Raw genomic sequence first — 15,275 nt, 5'->3', positions numbered from 1 at the left:
CTCTTTGTTTGGCAAGGCAGAGTAGGATGCCACATAACTGTATAGAAGTGGGCTAGCTTTTCCCATCTCCAAAATTAGATTATTTTTGCTCTTCTGCATTTACCATATTTTTTGCCTCCTAAAAAGTAAGAGGAAATGTGTGTGCGTCTTATGGAGCAAATGCAGGCTGCGCAGCTATCCCAGAAGCCAGAACAGCAAGAGGGATTGTTGCTTTCACTGTGCAGCGATCCCTCTTGCTGTTCTGGCTTCTGAGATTCAGAATATTTTTTTTCTTGTTTTTCTCCTCCAAAAACTAGGTGCATCTTGTGGTCTGGTGCATCTTATAGAGCGAAAAATATGGTAAGTGTACCTCAAGTATATGAAATAAGTGAGAAACAACCATTCCTTACCCAACAATAGAAAAAAGCTGTTGTCGTTAGGATACTGTAGAAAATAAGGACTCCGATAGCTGCTGCCATACTCATGAATTCTGGTCCTTGTTGACATTGAGATTCTGGGGTTTCTGGGGCTTGACAGAGGGGAGAAAAGCTTTAAAACACATCTGCACAAACTATAAATGAAAAGCTATATTACCGTTATTCCTAGATCACATTTGATTTCAAAAAAGGAAGCTTCCCCAAAATGAAGAGATTGGTTAAAAGGAAGTTGAAAAAGTCAAGAGGGTCAGCTCACACCAAAATGCTTGGGAGTTGTTTAAAAACACATTATTAGATACAGTTGTGCCTCGTAAGTTGAACAGAATTGGTTCCGGAAGTCTGTTCGACTTTCGAAATGTTCGAAAACCCAATCACGGCTTCTGATTGGCTGCAGGAATCTCCTACAGCCAATCAGAAGCCACAGAAGCCCGGTCGGATGTTCGGCTTCCAAAAGAACGTTTGAAAACCGGAACACTCACTTCCGGTTTTTGATCGTTAGGAAGCTGAAACGTTCGACTCCCAAGGCGTTCAGGAGCCAAGGTACAACTGTACTGAAATGGAATGTACGCCACAGATCTAGAAACATACCATGAGGAACAAGATGACACCAGTGTGATTGACAAGCAGGGTTCAAGGCGCTATCAAAGGCAAGACTTCACCAAAAAAATGAAATCTTGTCCAAATGAAGACAACAAAAAAAGAACACAAACTTTGGCACCCCAAAAAAGTGTGAGTGAGGAAAGCCGAAAAAGAATTTGAATAACACAAAGGCTGAATGGTTAAATTATGGAACTCACTCCTGTAGAAGTCAGTGACAGCTGCCAATCTAGATGGTTTAAAAGAGGGTTAGACAAATTAATGCAGTAAAGGTAAAAAAGATAAAGGACCCCTGGATGGTTACGTCCAGTCAAAGGCAACTATGGGGTTGCGGCGCTCATCTCGCTTTCAGGCCAAGGGAGCCAGCGTTTGTCCACAGACAGCTTTCCAGGTCATGTGGCCAGCAGGACTAAACCACTTCTGGTGCAACGGGACACCATGATGGAAGACAGAGCACACAGAAACGCTGTTTACCTTCCCGCCGCAGTGGTACCTATTTATCTACTCGCACTGGTGTACTTTCGAACTGCTAGGCTGGCAGGAGCTGGGACAGAGCAATGGGAGCTCACCCCGTCACAGGGATTTGAACCTCCAACCTTCTGATCAACAAGTCCAAGAGACTTAGTGGTTTAGACCACAGCTACTGCATACCAATTGCTGGAAAGCACAGGATGGCAGAGGGCTCTTGGACTCAGAGCTGTCCGTGGAGGCACAGGTCAATGCTGGGTCCAGGGTGGCTGTCAACCAACTCCATGCCTGCTAAACCCTACCTGCCTGCACACTGCCTTGCCAGAGTGGTGCATGCTCTGGTTATCTCCTGCTTGGACTATTGCAATGCACTCTACATGGGGCTACCTTTGCAGCTGACTCGGAAATGGCCATTAATCTAGAATGCAGCTGCTAGACTGGAAGCAGCCGCTTGGACTACATAATACCAGTCTACCTGTTCGTTCCTGAGCACAATTCAAATGGTTGGTGCTGACCTTTAAAGCCCTAAATGGCCTCGGCTCAGTATACCTGAAGGTCTCCACCCCCATTGTTCATCCCAGACACTGAGGTCCAGCGCTGAGGGCCATCTGGCGGTTCCCTCACTTTGAGAAGTGAAGTTACAGAGAAGAAGGAAGGGGACCTTCTTGGTAGTAGCGTCCACCCTGTGGAACACCCTCCCATCAGATGTCATAAACAACTATATAACTTCTCATAGACATCTGAAGGTATCCCTGTTTTGGGAAGCCTTAATGGTTGATGTTTCCCTGTCCTTCCCCAGATGGGCAGAGTATTATTATTATTATTATTATTATTATTATTATTATTATTATTATTATTATTAGTGCTCAGGTCCTGCTTGCAGGTTTGGCACAGGCACCTGGCTCTTATTATGCTCTGATATAACCCATATATGGGACGTGGGTGGCGCTGTGGGTTAAACCACAGAGCCTAGGACTTGTTGATCAGAAGGTCGGTGGTTCGAATCCTCGCAACGGGGTGAGCTTCTGTTGCTCGGTCCCTGCTCCTGCCAACCTAGCAGTTCGAAAGCATGTAAAAGTGCAAGTAGACAAATAGGTACCGCTCCGGTGAGAAGGTAAACGGTGTTTCCATGCACCGCTCTGGTTCTCCAGAAGCGGCTTAGTCATGCTGGCCACATGACCCGGAAGCTGTACGCCAGCTCCCTCGGCTAGTAAAGCGAGATAAGCGCCGCAACCCCAGAGTCGGTCACAACTGGACCTAATGGTCAGGGGTCCCTTTACCTTTAGCTTTGCTTTATTGCAACAGCACCTGAGTGGGGGGCAGAGAGACAGCAGGTGTGGTTTTTTTTGGGGGGGAGGAAACAGAATGGGGCTGCAGTCTGGACCACAAGACTGGGGCTCCACAGCTGCCTTTTCTTCCGAAATAAAAGTAGCCCCTGCTGTTAAGGAAACTCGCTGTTTGTTGAGAAAGTGTTGGTTTGCATTTGGCAAAGGGGAGTAGACATTTCTAGATGCCCAGTTTAAATACTAGTAGCCCTAGCATGAGTGATTTGGGGCATATGCAAGGACTTTCACATTTGTACCTTTCACGTGAACTAAAGTGCCAAGGCTTTCGTTGACTTCATACGGCGGTGGCTCAAAGACCTCAATTTTGCAGCTGTAAATGTCCGTTTGATTGGCATGTAGGCTCTGCAGGTTAAAGGTGACTTCCTTTTCTGTCTTGAAGGCAACTTGGCATCTGATTTCCGGACTGTATTTGGTAATATTATGGGTGCTGTTCTTGTAAATGGAGCAGACTTCCACCCTTTCTATTCCTTTACGGAGCAAGGCTCTGAAGGCCTCTATTTTCTTTCCGTTAGATGTGTAGTTGCAGAATATCTTGGCACTTTCGCTCATTAGGCGCAGAGGTCTCTGTTGCACTAAAATATTCGCTTCTGAGGGTGGGGGAATAAGAGAAACAAATGTAAGGCGGTGGTGGCACCAGAAGTAAGGAAAATATTAAGGTGGGGGAAGAGCGGAGCAGGTTTTGTTTCACATTATTAAACCTTTCCAAAGAGAAACATTGCTGCATTTCATAACAGTGCTTTGTTTCTAAATATATTTACTTGGAAGTAACTTAAGTAGCTACCAGCCTTAATTAGGACATTAATATAAGATTGCATGAGAAGAAAAAAGAGAGAGAGCTTTTTAGCGTGAGCTGCTGCTAAAAGTGCAACTCTTCTTGAATGGGGAAGGGATATTGAAAACCTTTGTTAATAATAATAATAATAATAATAATAATAATAATAATAATAAATTTTATTTATATCCCACCCTCCCCAGCCGAAGCCGGACTCAGGGCGGCTAACAACAATAAAACAGTACAACAATAAAATAGTACAACATTCTAAAATCATTTCATTCTAAAATTAATTCAAATCAAATTGATGGCAACCATTAGGCTAAAGTTTTGTGAAGATTGCCAAAGGAGGGAGTCAGGCTGTGCCCTGGCCAAAGGCCTGGTGGAACATCTCTGTGTTGCAGGCCCTGCGGAAAGATGTCAAGTTCCACAGGGCCCTAGTCTCTTGTGACAGATTGGAGCCACAGCCGAAAAAGCCCTGGCTCTGGTTGAGGCCAGCCTAACCTCCCTGTGGCCTGGGACCTCCAGGATGTTTTTGTTTGAAGACCGTAAGGTCCTCCGTGGGACATACCAGGAGAGGCGGTCCCATAGGTACGAAAAACAAAAACAAAAAAACCTCAAGATTCAGGAAGTTTTATAAGCTTGGCTAGGGGGATAACTTGTCCTAACTTCTCCTTAAGCAGTTTGCATAAGACTGCCCTAAGTTTTAGGGCCAGGCATTCTTAAGCAAAACAGGACAGAAAAACACTTTATTCAAAAGTTAGTGGCTCCAAATGTCATCGAAGATCTTCTGGATGAAGCTCATGGCCTGGGAATGTAGCTCAGGTCCTGGGAAACAAAGGAACTCCTCCTTGATCTCAGCAAAAAAAAATTCCCCGCTGTCAAATGCATGAGAATCAGGTTGCTTTCACAGCAGAGCTCTTTACTGCTGTGGCAGCATTGCTTTTTCCACACGCAGCTGGAAGTGTAATTCAAATTGTGGCTTTACACAGTTTGAATGTATAGCTATGTTATCTGACGAAGCCCAGTGTCGTGGCCAAGATTCGTCTATAAGGTCTACTCAGATGAGGTCATTCGATGTTAATCTGCAGGCAACTCCTAGCGGTTTTGCTTCGGTTATTGCTTCCTGTTCAGTGCTGCTGAAAGTTTAATGATTGATTCCCCCTTAATTAGTCCATTCCTATTCCCTGTAGGAGGGATGCGGGTGGCGCTGTGGGTTAAACCACAGAGCCCAGGACTGGACGATCAGAAGGTTGGCGGTTCGAATCCCCGCAACGGGGTGAGCTCCCATTGCTCGGTCCCTGCTCCTGCCAACCCAGCAGTTCAAAAGCACATCAAAGTGCAAGTAGATAAATAGGTACCGCACCGGCGGGAAGGTAAATGGCGTTTCCGTGCGCAGCTCTGGTTCGCCAGAAGTGGCTTAGCCATGCTGGCCACATGACCCGGAATCTGTACTCCAGCTCCCTCAGCCAATAAAGCAAGATGAGCGCCGCAACCCCAGAGTCGGCCACGACTGGACCTAATGGTCAGGGGTCCCTTTACCTTTACCTTTATTCCCTGTAGGATCAGTGGGAGATTAGTTACAGATTTTATTTATTAATTAATTTATCTAAAATATTTTAGTGCAATCTAGAATTAGTTTGCAATAAAAAGGGGGGTTGAGAAAAATTGCACCACAGGGAAATTTGACCCTTTAAAGGGCAATTAAAAGGCCATTCTTCAGTAGGGATGGAAGGATTCAGAGATGTTCATCCTGCCCTGTGTTCATTGCAATCAATGCTGTTTCTGTTCCACTGCCATTTGGCTTCTGCTGAAACCTGTATCACTTGTCTCACTGTCCGCTGGAGCCAAAACTAGCATAATTCTAATTATGTAATGAATTTCAATGTGTTTCAATGGAAAGGAAATATGCAACAATGCAGAAAATAATGCAATTATTTACATAATGTTTGTGGGCTAAAGAAACAACAATAGCAAATATTGCAAATATTCACTTCTGTCATTTCCATCTCTGACCTCGGATGAACGCGCAAAACTTATGTCTATTTCCATTTCTATCTTTTTGATATCCTGGTTCTTCAGTACAGTGGTACCTCGGGTTAAGAACTTAATTCGTTCTGAAGGTCCGTTCTTAACCTGAAACTGTTCTTAACCTGAAGCACCACTTTAGCTAATGGGGCCTCCAGCTGCTTCTGCGCCGCTGCTGCGCGATTTCTGTTCTCATCCTGAAGCAAAGTTCTTAACCCGAGGTACTATTTCTGGGTTTGCGGAGCCTGTAACCTGAAGCGTCTGTAACCTGAAGTACCACTGTACAGTGGTGCCTCGCAAGACGAAATTAATTCGTTCCGCGAGTCTTTTCGTCTTGCGATGTTTTTCGTCTTGCAAAGCACGGTCCGTCGCAACTGCGCCTCTTCAAGCGGCTTTAGGGAAAAAGCGAACAAACTCGCAAGACGTTTTCATCTTGCAAAGCAAGCCCATAGGAAAATTCGTCTTGCGAAGCGGCGCAAAAACCGAAAAACCCTTTTGTCTTGCGCGTTTTTCGTTTTGCGAGGCATTCGTCTTGCGAGGCACCACTGTAATGCTGTTGTAACACTGCGCAGGAAACAATAAGAAGGCAAAAAGCTGTAAGAAGGAAGCTGCTAATGAAAAATACAGAAGCCCTGAAAAGCCTTAATAGCACTTTGCCAATCCACACACACTGGAGAGATGGCCACTATTCTTACTTATGTTGTAAATTTATTTTACCACAAATGAGGTCTGCATAAACTTGGGACGACAATGCAGAAAATGCCAGATGGCAATTATCAGGCATCATCTTAAAAACCGGTTGAGCAAATAATGGCTCCTGAGCTAAAATGCTAGTGAATGGGGAAGCAACCTCAAGATCCAACATTATGGGATGTATCCAAGGCTAGTTATAATCAGAGTAGACCCAAAGAAATTTACGGACATACCAACATAAGTTCATTAATTTCAGCCAATATATTCTGAGTAGAACTTAGTTGGCTACAACTCCATGTTACACTAAGCCTTTAGATTTAATTTATTTCTTCTAGATCTTATAACATATAGGACTGTGATCTAAACGAAATATAAAATACCATTTTGGCACCATTGCTTGTCTTCCCTCATCCGTCCGCAGCTATATTTAGAGTACAACTGTCAGAGGTTGAAATCTCCTAAATCTCTGTGTATTGTCAAAAACTGTAATGCATCTACCACAGCCGAGAGGCCGAGTGAAATTAATAATATTAATAATAATAATAATAATAATAATAATAATAATAATAATAATAATATATTTATTACTTATACCCTGCCCATCTAGCCAGGTCTCCCCAGCCACTCTGGGTGGCTCCCAGCAGATTATTAAAAACACAATAAAACAACAAACATTAAAATCTTCCCTAAACAGAGCTGCCTTCAGATGTCTTCTAAAAGTCAGGTACTTGTTTATTTCCTTGACATCTGATGGGAGGGCGTTCCACAGGGTGTGCACCACTACCAAGAAAGCCCTCTGCCTGGTTCCCTGTAACCTCACTTCTCGCAGTGAGGGAACCGCAAAAAGGCCCTCGGAGCTGGACCTTTATGTTCATCCATAACTTGCATCAGGGCAGCCTGTTGCAGGACCTGGAAGTCGAGGCTCATCTGTGAACCCCTTCAAAGCATTCTTGGACCATCTTATGTCCCTGAGCTAGAACAGCTGAAGGACAGGACCCAGCTTCATTTCGATACTCTTGACTACAAGACAACAGCTCTCTGCAAAGACAGGGTCCTTTCATAAGCTGTATGTTTATAGGCAGAAATCAAATCCATGCATGCATGCAGCCCTTGGAGATCTATTCCTAGGACCAGGACTGATAGGTGTTCCCTTTTCTGAAGGGGAAAAAATGCTGGACCACAAGTTGTTTATGCAGGTGTACCAACAACCACCCACCCCCACACACACTACAGTAGTACCTCGGGTTACATACACTTCAGGTTACATACGCTTCAGGTTACAGACTCCGCTAACCCAGAAATAGTACCTCAGGTTAAGAACTTTGCTTCAGGATGAGAACAGAAATTGTGCTCTAGCAGCACAGCGGCTGGACCATAAAGGCTGGACCATAAAGAAGGCTGATCGCCGAAGAATTGATGCTTTTGAATTCTGGTGCTGGAGGAGACTCTTGAGAGTCCCATGGACTGCAAGAAATCAAACCGATCCATTCTTAAGGAAATCAGCCCTGAGTGCTCACGGGAAGGACAGATCCTGAAGCTGAGGCTCCAATACTTTGGCCACCTCATGAGAAGAGAAGACTCCCTGGAAAAGACCCTGATGTTGGGAAAGATGGAGGGCACAAGGAGAAGGGGACGACAGAGGACGAGATGGTTGGACAGTGTTCTCGAAGCTACCAGCATGAGTTTGACTAAACTGCGGGAAACAGTGGAAGACAGGAGTGCCTGGCGTGCTCTGGTCCATGGGGTCACGAAGAGTCGGACACGACTAAGCGACTAAACAACAACAAGCATGGCGACAGCAAGAGGCCCCATTAGCTAAAGTGGTGCTTCAGGTTAAGAACAGTTTCAAATTAAGAATGGACCTCCGGAATGAATTAAGTACTTTACCTGAGGTAACACTGTATTAACATGCTACTCAAAATGACAATGGGGTGCTTGTGAGGAGTGTGTGTGTGTGTGTGTGTGTGTGTGTGTGTGTGGAGAAGAGAGCCTCACAAACAAATGATAAAAGTTTGCTGCTCTGGTGGAGGAGAGCATTAACCTCCTCCCACAAACAAACTGAGTGGAAGAACATGCTGCAACAGTGGCTTTCAAACGACCAGCATGAAGGTCCCAGGAAGCACTCCTGCAAGGCTCGGAGACCGTAGCATCTATCCAGATTTAAATAATAGCTTCCCTTGCTCCGTAAGAGGGGGCTGAAGAAGGTTGGGTCGAGGAAGCAGGGATTGCCTCATTGCAAGAAGCACGAAGGCAGTTTTGCACCCTCTCATTAACAGGAGGAGAGGACTACAGCAGTACCTCGGGTTACAGACACTTCAGGTTACGAACGCTTCAGGTTACAGACTCTGCTAACTCAGAAATAATACCTCAGGTTAAGAACTTTGCTTCAGGATGAGAACAGAAATTGTGTGGTGGTGGTGCAGCGGCAGCGGGAAGCCCCATTAGCTAAGAAGAGTGTGGATTTGATATCCCGCTTTATCACTACCCTAAGGAGTCTCAAAGCGGCTAACAACCTACTTTTCCCTTCCTCCCCCACAACAAACACTCTGTGAGGTGAGTGAAGCTGAGAGACTTCAGAGAAGTGTGACTAGCCCAAGGTCACCCAGCAGCTGCATGTGGAGGACTGGGGAATCGAACCCGGTTCACCAGATTACAAGTCCACCGCTCTTAACCACTACACCACACTGGCTCTCAGGTTAACCTGGTACTTCAGGTTAAGAACTGTTTCAGGTTAAGAACGGACCTCCAGAACGAATTACGTTCTTTACTCAAGGTACCACTGTATGGCAAAATCGTTAATATTCCCTTCTTAGGCAAGGTGCTGGAGAGTGTTCTTTGACCTATCACTGGTCAAAGGTCCAGGTGGCTTCGGTTGCTATTTCAGGCTGGTTCACCAACTACTGCCCTTCCTGGACAGAGATCCTTGGCTGCAGTGCTCCATGTGCTGGTAACCTTGGGTCTAGACTGCTGCAGTGCGCTTTACGTGGGGCTGCCCTTGGAAATGGTTTAGAGGTTAAAACTGATACAGAATTCAGTAGCTAGTACACTAGCAGGCGCCACTGACCAAGTCTCAAAGATCTCCACTGGTTGCTGATACACTTCCAACTGCGACTCAGAGTACTTGGGCCTCAAATAACGGAAGGAGCAGCTCCTCCTATACAGCCTTGCTCAAGTATGAGGCATAATGTTTAACAGCGTGACTGAGCACCAAAATGCATCGTTCGCTGTTTTGCCATAAGCAAAACGGTGAGGAGCCACGTCCGACTTGGTATTTAAAATTACTTTTCAATGAAAGCAAAAGCCCTTTCGCCCATTTTTAATGGTTTGTTCTTTGTCTAAAATGGCCTGCTGATTTTTACTGCTTTAGTCAACTAGCTGCCCTTTGACTTTGAGTCTCTGCCTTCTCTGAGACTTTAAAAAAAAATCAAACATATAAATATAATACAGATTATATCTGTATGCAACAACAGCAGCTAGAGTTTTGATAGCCCAAAAGTGGAAGTTACAGGAGATTCCGACTGTAAGGGAATGGCAGATAAAGCTGGTCGAATATGCTGAAATGGCCAAATTGACACACAGAATTCGCAATCAGGAGGAGACGAAGTACCAAAAAGAATGGAGTAAATTTATGGTTTATATAAGTGAGAACTGTAGAAATTTGAAAACGTTGGCAGGATTAAATTAAATCTTACGTCACGGTGTAATTTTTAATCAATGAAACTGTGAATTATAGACTGGAATAAGAAAACTTGCGAAAGGGAAGGACGGAAGTCAACAGCTATATGAAGCACAAAGTAGGATATATGTAATAAGACCTGATGTTTTTGTTGGTTGGTGTTGGTGATCTTAAATCTCAATAAAAAGCATTTGAAAATAAAATGTGAGATCTTGTTGACAACCCCCCCCCCAACTTAAGCTTTTCATGGAAGACATAAGATGGAGACAACACCTCTCTGCTGATCTACATGGTGGCTGCAATCCTGCACACAGGTTGTTGTTGTTGTTACTACTACTATTAATTTATACCCCGCCCATCTGGCTGGGTTTCCCCAGCCACTCTGGAAGGTTCCCAACAGAATATTAAAAACACGATAAAACATCAAACACTAAAAACTTCCCTAAACAGGGCTGCCTTCAGATGTCTTCTAAAACTCAGATAGTTGTTTATTTCCTTGACATCTGATGGGAGGGCATTCCACAGGGCAGGCGCCACTACCGAGAAGGCCCTCTGCCTGGTTCCCTGCAACCTCACTTCTCGCAGTGAGGGAACTGCCAGAAGGCCCTTGGAGCTGGACCTCAGTGTCTGGGCTGAACGATGGGGGTGGAGATGCTCCTTCAGGTCTACTGGGCCGAGGCCGTTTAGGGCTTTAAAGGTCAACACCAGCACTTTGAATTGTGCTCAGAAACGTACTGGGAGCCAATGTAGGTCTTTCAAGACTGGTGTTATATGGTCTCGGCAGCCACTCCCAGTCAGACTGATTCCCACTGCCTTCAACTGTTGCCCTGCTCACATGTTATCGACGCATATAAGGTACATGTAATTTGAGAGGTCATGGGCCGCACACAACAAGCTACATGCAACCCTAGCTCAGCCACTGCTTGAAATTCATCTCAAGTAGGTGCCCTGGGTCATCTTCCCTATCAAATTTGCTCCCCGCAAGCTGCTTTTTGCCCGACTTGGGGAAAGCACATCGGTGTTACGTAGGTGTCTGAATGTTTTCTGTGCAAAAGGGAAATAATGGTTTCAGGGAGGGTGGAATTTAGGTTGGAGAGACAGTGCAATGCTTCCACTGTAACATGGCTCTGATTATGAAGAGAACTTGATTTAAAAACAAACAAACACATTGTACTATTATTTAAGGGAAGCAAGAGTCACTGTGGAAGAAATTTTATATCTCAGGGTCAGTTGCGAAGCTGATTGTAGATGCTTCGGGACTGACAATGCTTAATTAACTAATGGAATCTTTCTTCACAAGGTGCAGTAGTTGCTACTTAGATGGCATTAGAAATATGTCTAGGGATGGGATGATCAATGGTTATTGGACAGAATTGCTAATAGAACCATCTTGTTGAGAGGCAAGGTGTCTCTGAGTAGCAGGTGTTAGAGACAAACCACAGGGGATTCAGAACCTTCGAGAAGCTTCCGGATGAATCTGGTTGTTGAAATAGAGCAGAAGGAAGGAAGGGAGATCAGGGTCTATTGGTAGATCTCTGGGTGATTTACAGTCGATCGGCAAGGATTTCCAACTCCCAGTTGTTTGACAATATCAACAACAAAATGACCCTCCCTTTCAGACATCATAAAATAGACTGTTTATTTATTTTATATATTTATTAAATTCGTATCCTGTCCTATACCCATAGATCTCAGGGCGGTTGACAACATGAAATCTCAATATTAAAAAACAAAAAACAGAAAATGCATAAATGAAAACAAAGACAAAGCAATGATCCCCGCTTCCATAAGAGATTTTTAAAAGGGAATCGGGTGTCAGTCAGCCAAAGGCCTGGTTAAAGAGGAATGTTTTCGCTTGGCGCATAAAGGTGTAAAGTGAAGGCCCCAGTCAAACCTCCCTGGGGAGAGCGTTCCACAAATAGGAAATGAAGGAAGCTGAGAATAACCAGGATTGTGGTTGTTTTTGCATACAAGGATTGTGCACTCCAGTTCTGATACTCCAAAGAAAATCTGGAGCTTAAACAAAAATCCTCAGAACTCTATAATTCTCTTTTGCCGCAGGCTCTGATGGGTGAATCCTGAGGTTCCTAATGAAAGAATAGATCTTGCAAGCCTGAAGTCTCCCCACCTCTGACCTATGTGGCCTGACCCAGAATGCCAATTATGGTGCTGGAGGAGACTCTTGAGAGTCCCATGGACTGCAAGAAGATCAAACCGATCCATTCTTAAGGAAATCAGCCCTGAGTGCTCACTGGAAGGACAGATCCTGAAGCTGAGGCTGCAATACTTTGGCCACCTCATGAGAAGAGAAGACTCCCTGGACAAGACCCTGATATTGGGAAAGATGGAGGGCACAAGGAGAAGGGGACAACAGAGGACGAGATGGTTGGACAGTGCTCTCGAAGCTGCCAGCATGAGTTTGAGCCAGTGGAAGACAGGAGTGCCTGGCGTGCTCTGGTCCATGGGGTCACGAAGAGTCGGACACAACTAAACGACTAAACAACAACAACAACATATTCTTAACAAAATGTAAGCGTTCTCATGTGTGCAATTTAATGGTGAGAGCCAGAGGTTTGTGCGAACTGAGTTATTTGACTTTATTTCTTAAATTTGTGTACCACCCTTCATCAGAAGATTTCGGGGCGCTTCACAGAATGAGGAAAGCTCAGCTTTGCATTTGGGAAACCTGAGGTGAAATAGCTTATTTACTCTGGAGATTGCATACAACCAGAATTATTTTTTTCCCCAACCACAATCAGTCCATAATTTCTATATTGACTAGTTTCTACATTTAAGATCCAAACCGGCCATTTTGAAATCACCTACCTTGCACCATTGGTTAGGTAAAGCATCATCACTGATTCTACCTTCATCTCCACCCCCATCGTTCGGCCCGGACGCTGAGGTCCAGCGCCGAGGGCCTTCTGGTGGTTCCCTCACTGCGAGAAGCAAAGCTACAGGGAACCAGGCAGAGGGCCTTCTCCGTGGTGGCGCCCGCCCTGTGGAATGCCCTCCCATCAGATGTCAAAGTGATAAACAACTACCTGACATTCAGAAGACATCTGAAGGCAGCCCTTTTCAGGGAAGTTTTTAATGTGTGATATTTTAGTGTATTTTTGGTCTCTGTGGAAGCCGCCCAGAGTGGCTGGGGAAACCCAGCCAGATGGGAGGGGTATAAATAAATTATTATTATTATTATTATTATTATTATTATTATTATTATTACAGCTATTTTAGAAATAAGGCTCTGTGGTTTGCAGAAGGACATCATGCAATAAGTACACTAATGCATTGGGACTTGATGTGGGGACCCAACACAAGCCGGTGAATTCGCTGCATCGCAATGACTTTGGTGTGGCCCACAGTGGTTATTAAATACTTACTTCATTATCTTTCATCATCATTACTTTATGAGACCATTTAAAGGCAGCTGCTGCTAATTTGCTCTCTGGAGGTGCGATCTGTTCATTTATAATATCTCAGTTCTCTTCTGCTTAGTTTGACAGAGAAAGCTGTGAATTATAAATCTGAACGAGGGATAAGGAGCTAAAGACGTGTGCTCCCAAGAAATATGCAGGCGTAGCGTGGGTTGTCAGCACCCGGGGCAAGGCAAGTAATTTGCACCCCCTAACCCATGGATTTGCGCCCCCTAACCCCCAGATGTTGCGCCCGGTGCGGCCGGCCCCCCCTGCACCCCATACGCTACGCCACTGGGAGTGGGAAATATGCAAGGAACTCAACAAGGTTCTACAGTGTCAAAAAGTTGTCCTAAATGTCAACAATCCTTTGCTCAATAACCATACTGAAAGAGGGTGCATTCACTTTCATTTTTGTGATTTCTGCCTGTAAGTATCGACATTCTTCTGCCCTTTGGAACAAAGCTTAGAAGTAGCAGTCACACCAGGGACTTCAGAAATTCGAGCTTTGATAAGCTAATGAAAACAGGTCTTTAACAAGTCTCAAGAAGAGTGTAGCATTTAGAGCATCACAAAAGCAGCATTTAAGGGGTGATAACACGGGGGGGGGGAGCTAACTATGTAGGAACAATTCAAAATCTGAAAGATGTGCTGAAATCTTTTTTCAAAATCCTGTTTCTGATGCCTGGAATGTGTGCAAATATGATGCTAGTTTATTCTATATATCAGGGCTGTCCAACTTCCAAGAGATCGCGATCTACAACCACTATAAAAATACTAGCAATGATCTACCCATTAAATTGACTAGAGTTGTTGAGGTTTTTTTTTAGGGAAGCCAAAGTTAGATTGCGACTCTACGGGTGGAAGGGTGGAATTTCCACCGTAGAACAGCAAATTCACGTTGTTCAAAATGGATTTGGTGATCTTGTGCAACAAACCAACTCAGAAATAAAAATTGAACTGTTTGCAGTAAGGAAAGTGACGGGGGGAACTGCTGGAAAGTATGGGATAACAATTGCTTTATGAAGTGGTTTGTTGCCCACAAACAAATTAGAATGACTTATCAACAATTAATGGGTGCTGTATAATAATCCCACAAAAAAAAATCACAATAAATGCTCACTAAACATGAAACAACCTTGCTGCTAATCGCTCACAAGGACAGTGACCAAACTATATATCTGTTAATTTTCAAAACACCGCAGACAGCAAACTTCCAATGGAAACAAAGATATCAATTAACCAAATACTGTTTTATGCAACCTTAATGATGGGCACACTATAGAAAATAAGTAACCAGAACGTATATTGTATGACACGTATCTAAGCAAATCTTCAAATGCACCCAATTTGAGGTCTTCATGCTATTCATTTGTGATATTTGTTGCACATGTATCCTATTCTTCCTCCAAGAAACCCAAAGCAGCTTATTTCGTATCTGGGCAGCGTACTGAACAAAGATCTGCTTAGCTTCAGCAACTTTTTAAAAAGCATCATTTGCCACAGACCCTTCTCCAGAAATACAGACTAAAGCTAGCTCAGTTACTAATTTTTTGCCAGTCTCCAGAAATGGCACCCTTTATTTCAATCCCTTATCATTTTTTGTGCAAGGCAGCCAAGTCCTAATCCAGCTTGTTCTGAATTAATGTGGTTTACACCCAAGTAAACTGGCATAGAATCCAGCCAATAACAGTGGAACAGTCTCCCCCGGGAGGCGGTGGACTCTCCTGCCTTGGAGATTTTTAAGCAGAGGTTGGATGGCCATCTGTCATGGATGCTTTAGCCGAGATTCCTGCATTGCAGGGGGCTGGACTAGATGATCCTTGGGGTCCTTTCCACCTCTATATGGGAGAGACAGAGAGA

General features: G+C 44.3%; 1 protein-coding gene and 1 long non-coding RNA gene across 2 annotated transcripts in view; one reads left to right on the top strand and one right to left on the bottom strand.

The window, feature by feature from the left end:
• LOC310833437 overlaps window positions 1-15,275 on the top strand; it is a 309,440-nt gene that overhangs the window by 13,612 nt on the left and 280,553 nt on the right. The window lies entirely within an intron of this gene.
• LOC310831584 (uncharacterized protein) overlaps window positions 1-15,275 on the bottom strand; it is a 70,473-nt gene that overhangs the window by 54,952 nt on the left and 246 nt on the right. The window contains exons 2-3 of the mRNA XM_083712320.1: window positions 3,064-3,414; window positions 390-508 (exon numbers count right to left, since the gene is read on the bottom strand). Coding sequence (XP_083568446.1) covers window positions 390-508; window positions 3,064-3,414 — 470 coding nt within the window. The remainder of the gene's footprint in view (window positions 1-389; window positions 509-3,063; window positions 3,415-15,275) is intronic.

The sequence above is a fragment of the Podarcis gaigeae genome, assembly GCF_964106915.1.
Source record: "Podarcis gaigeae genome assembly, chromosome: 1".
NCBI classification, from domain to species: domain Eukaryota; kingdom Metazoa; phylum Chordata; class Lepidosauria; order Squamata; family Lacertidae; genus Podarcis; species Podarcis gaigeae.
This window is presented reverse-complemented; position numbering and strand designations above follow the sequence as displayed.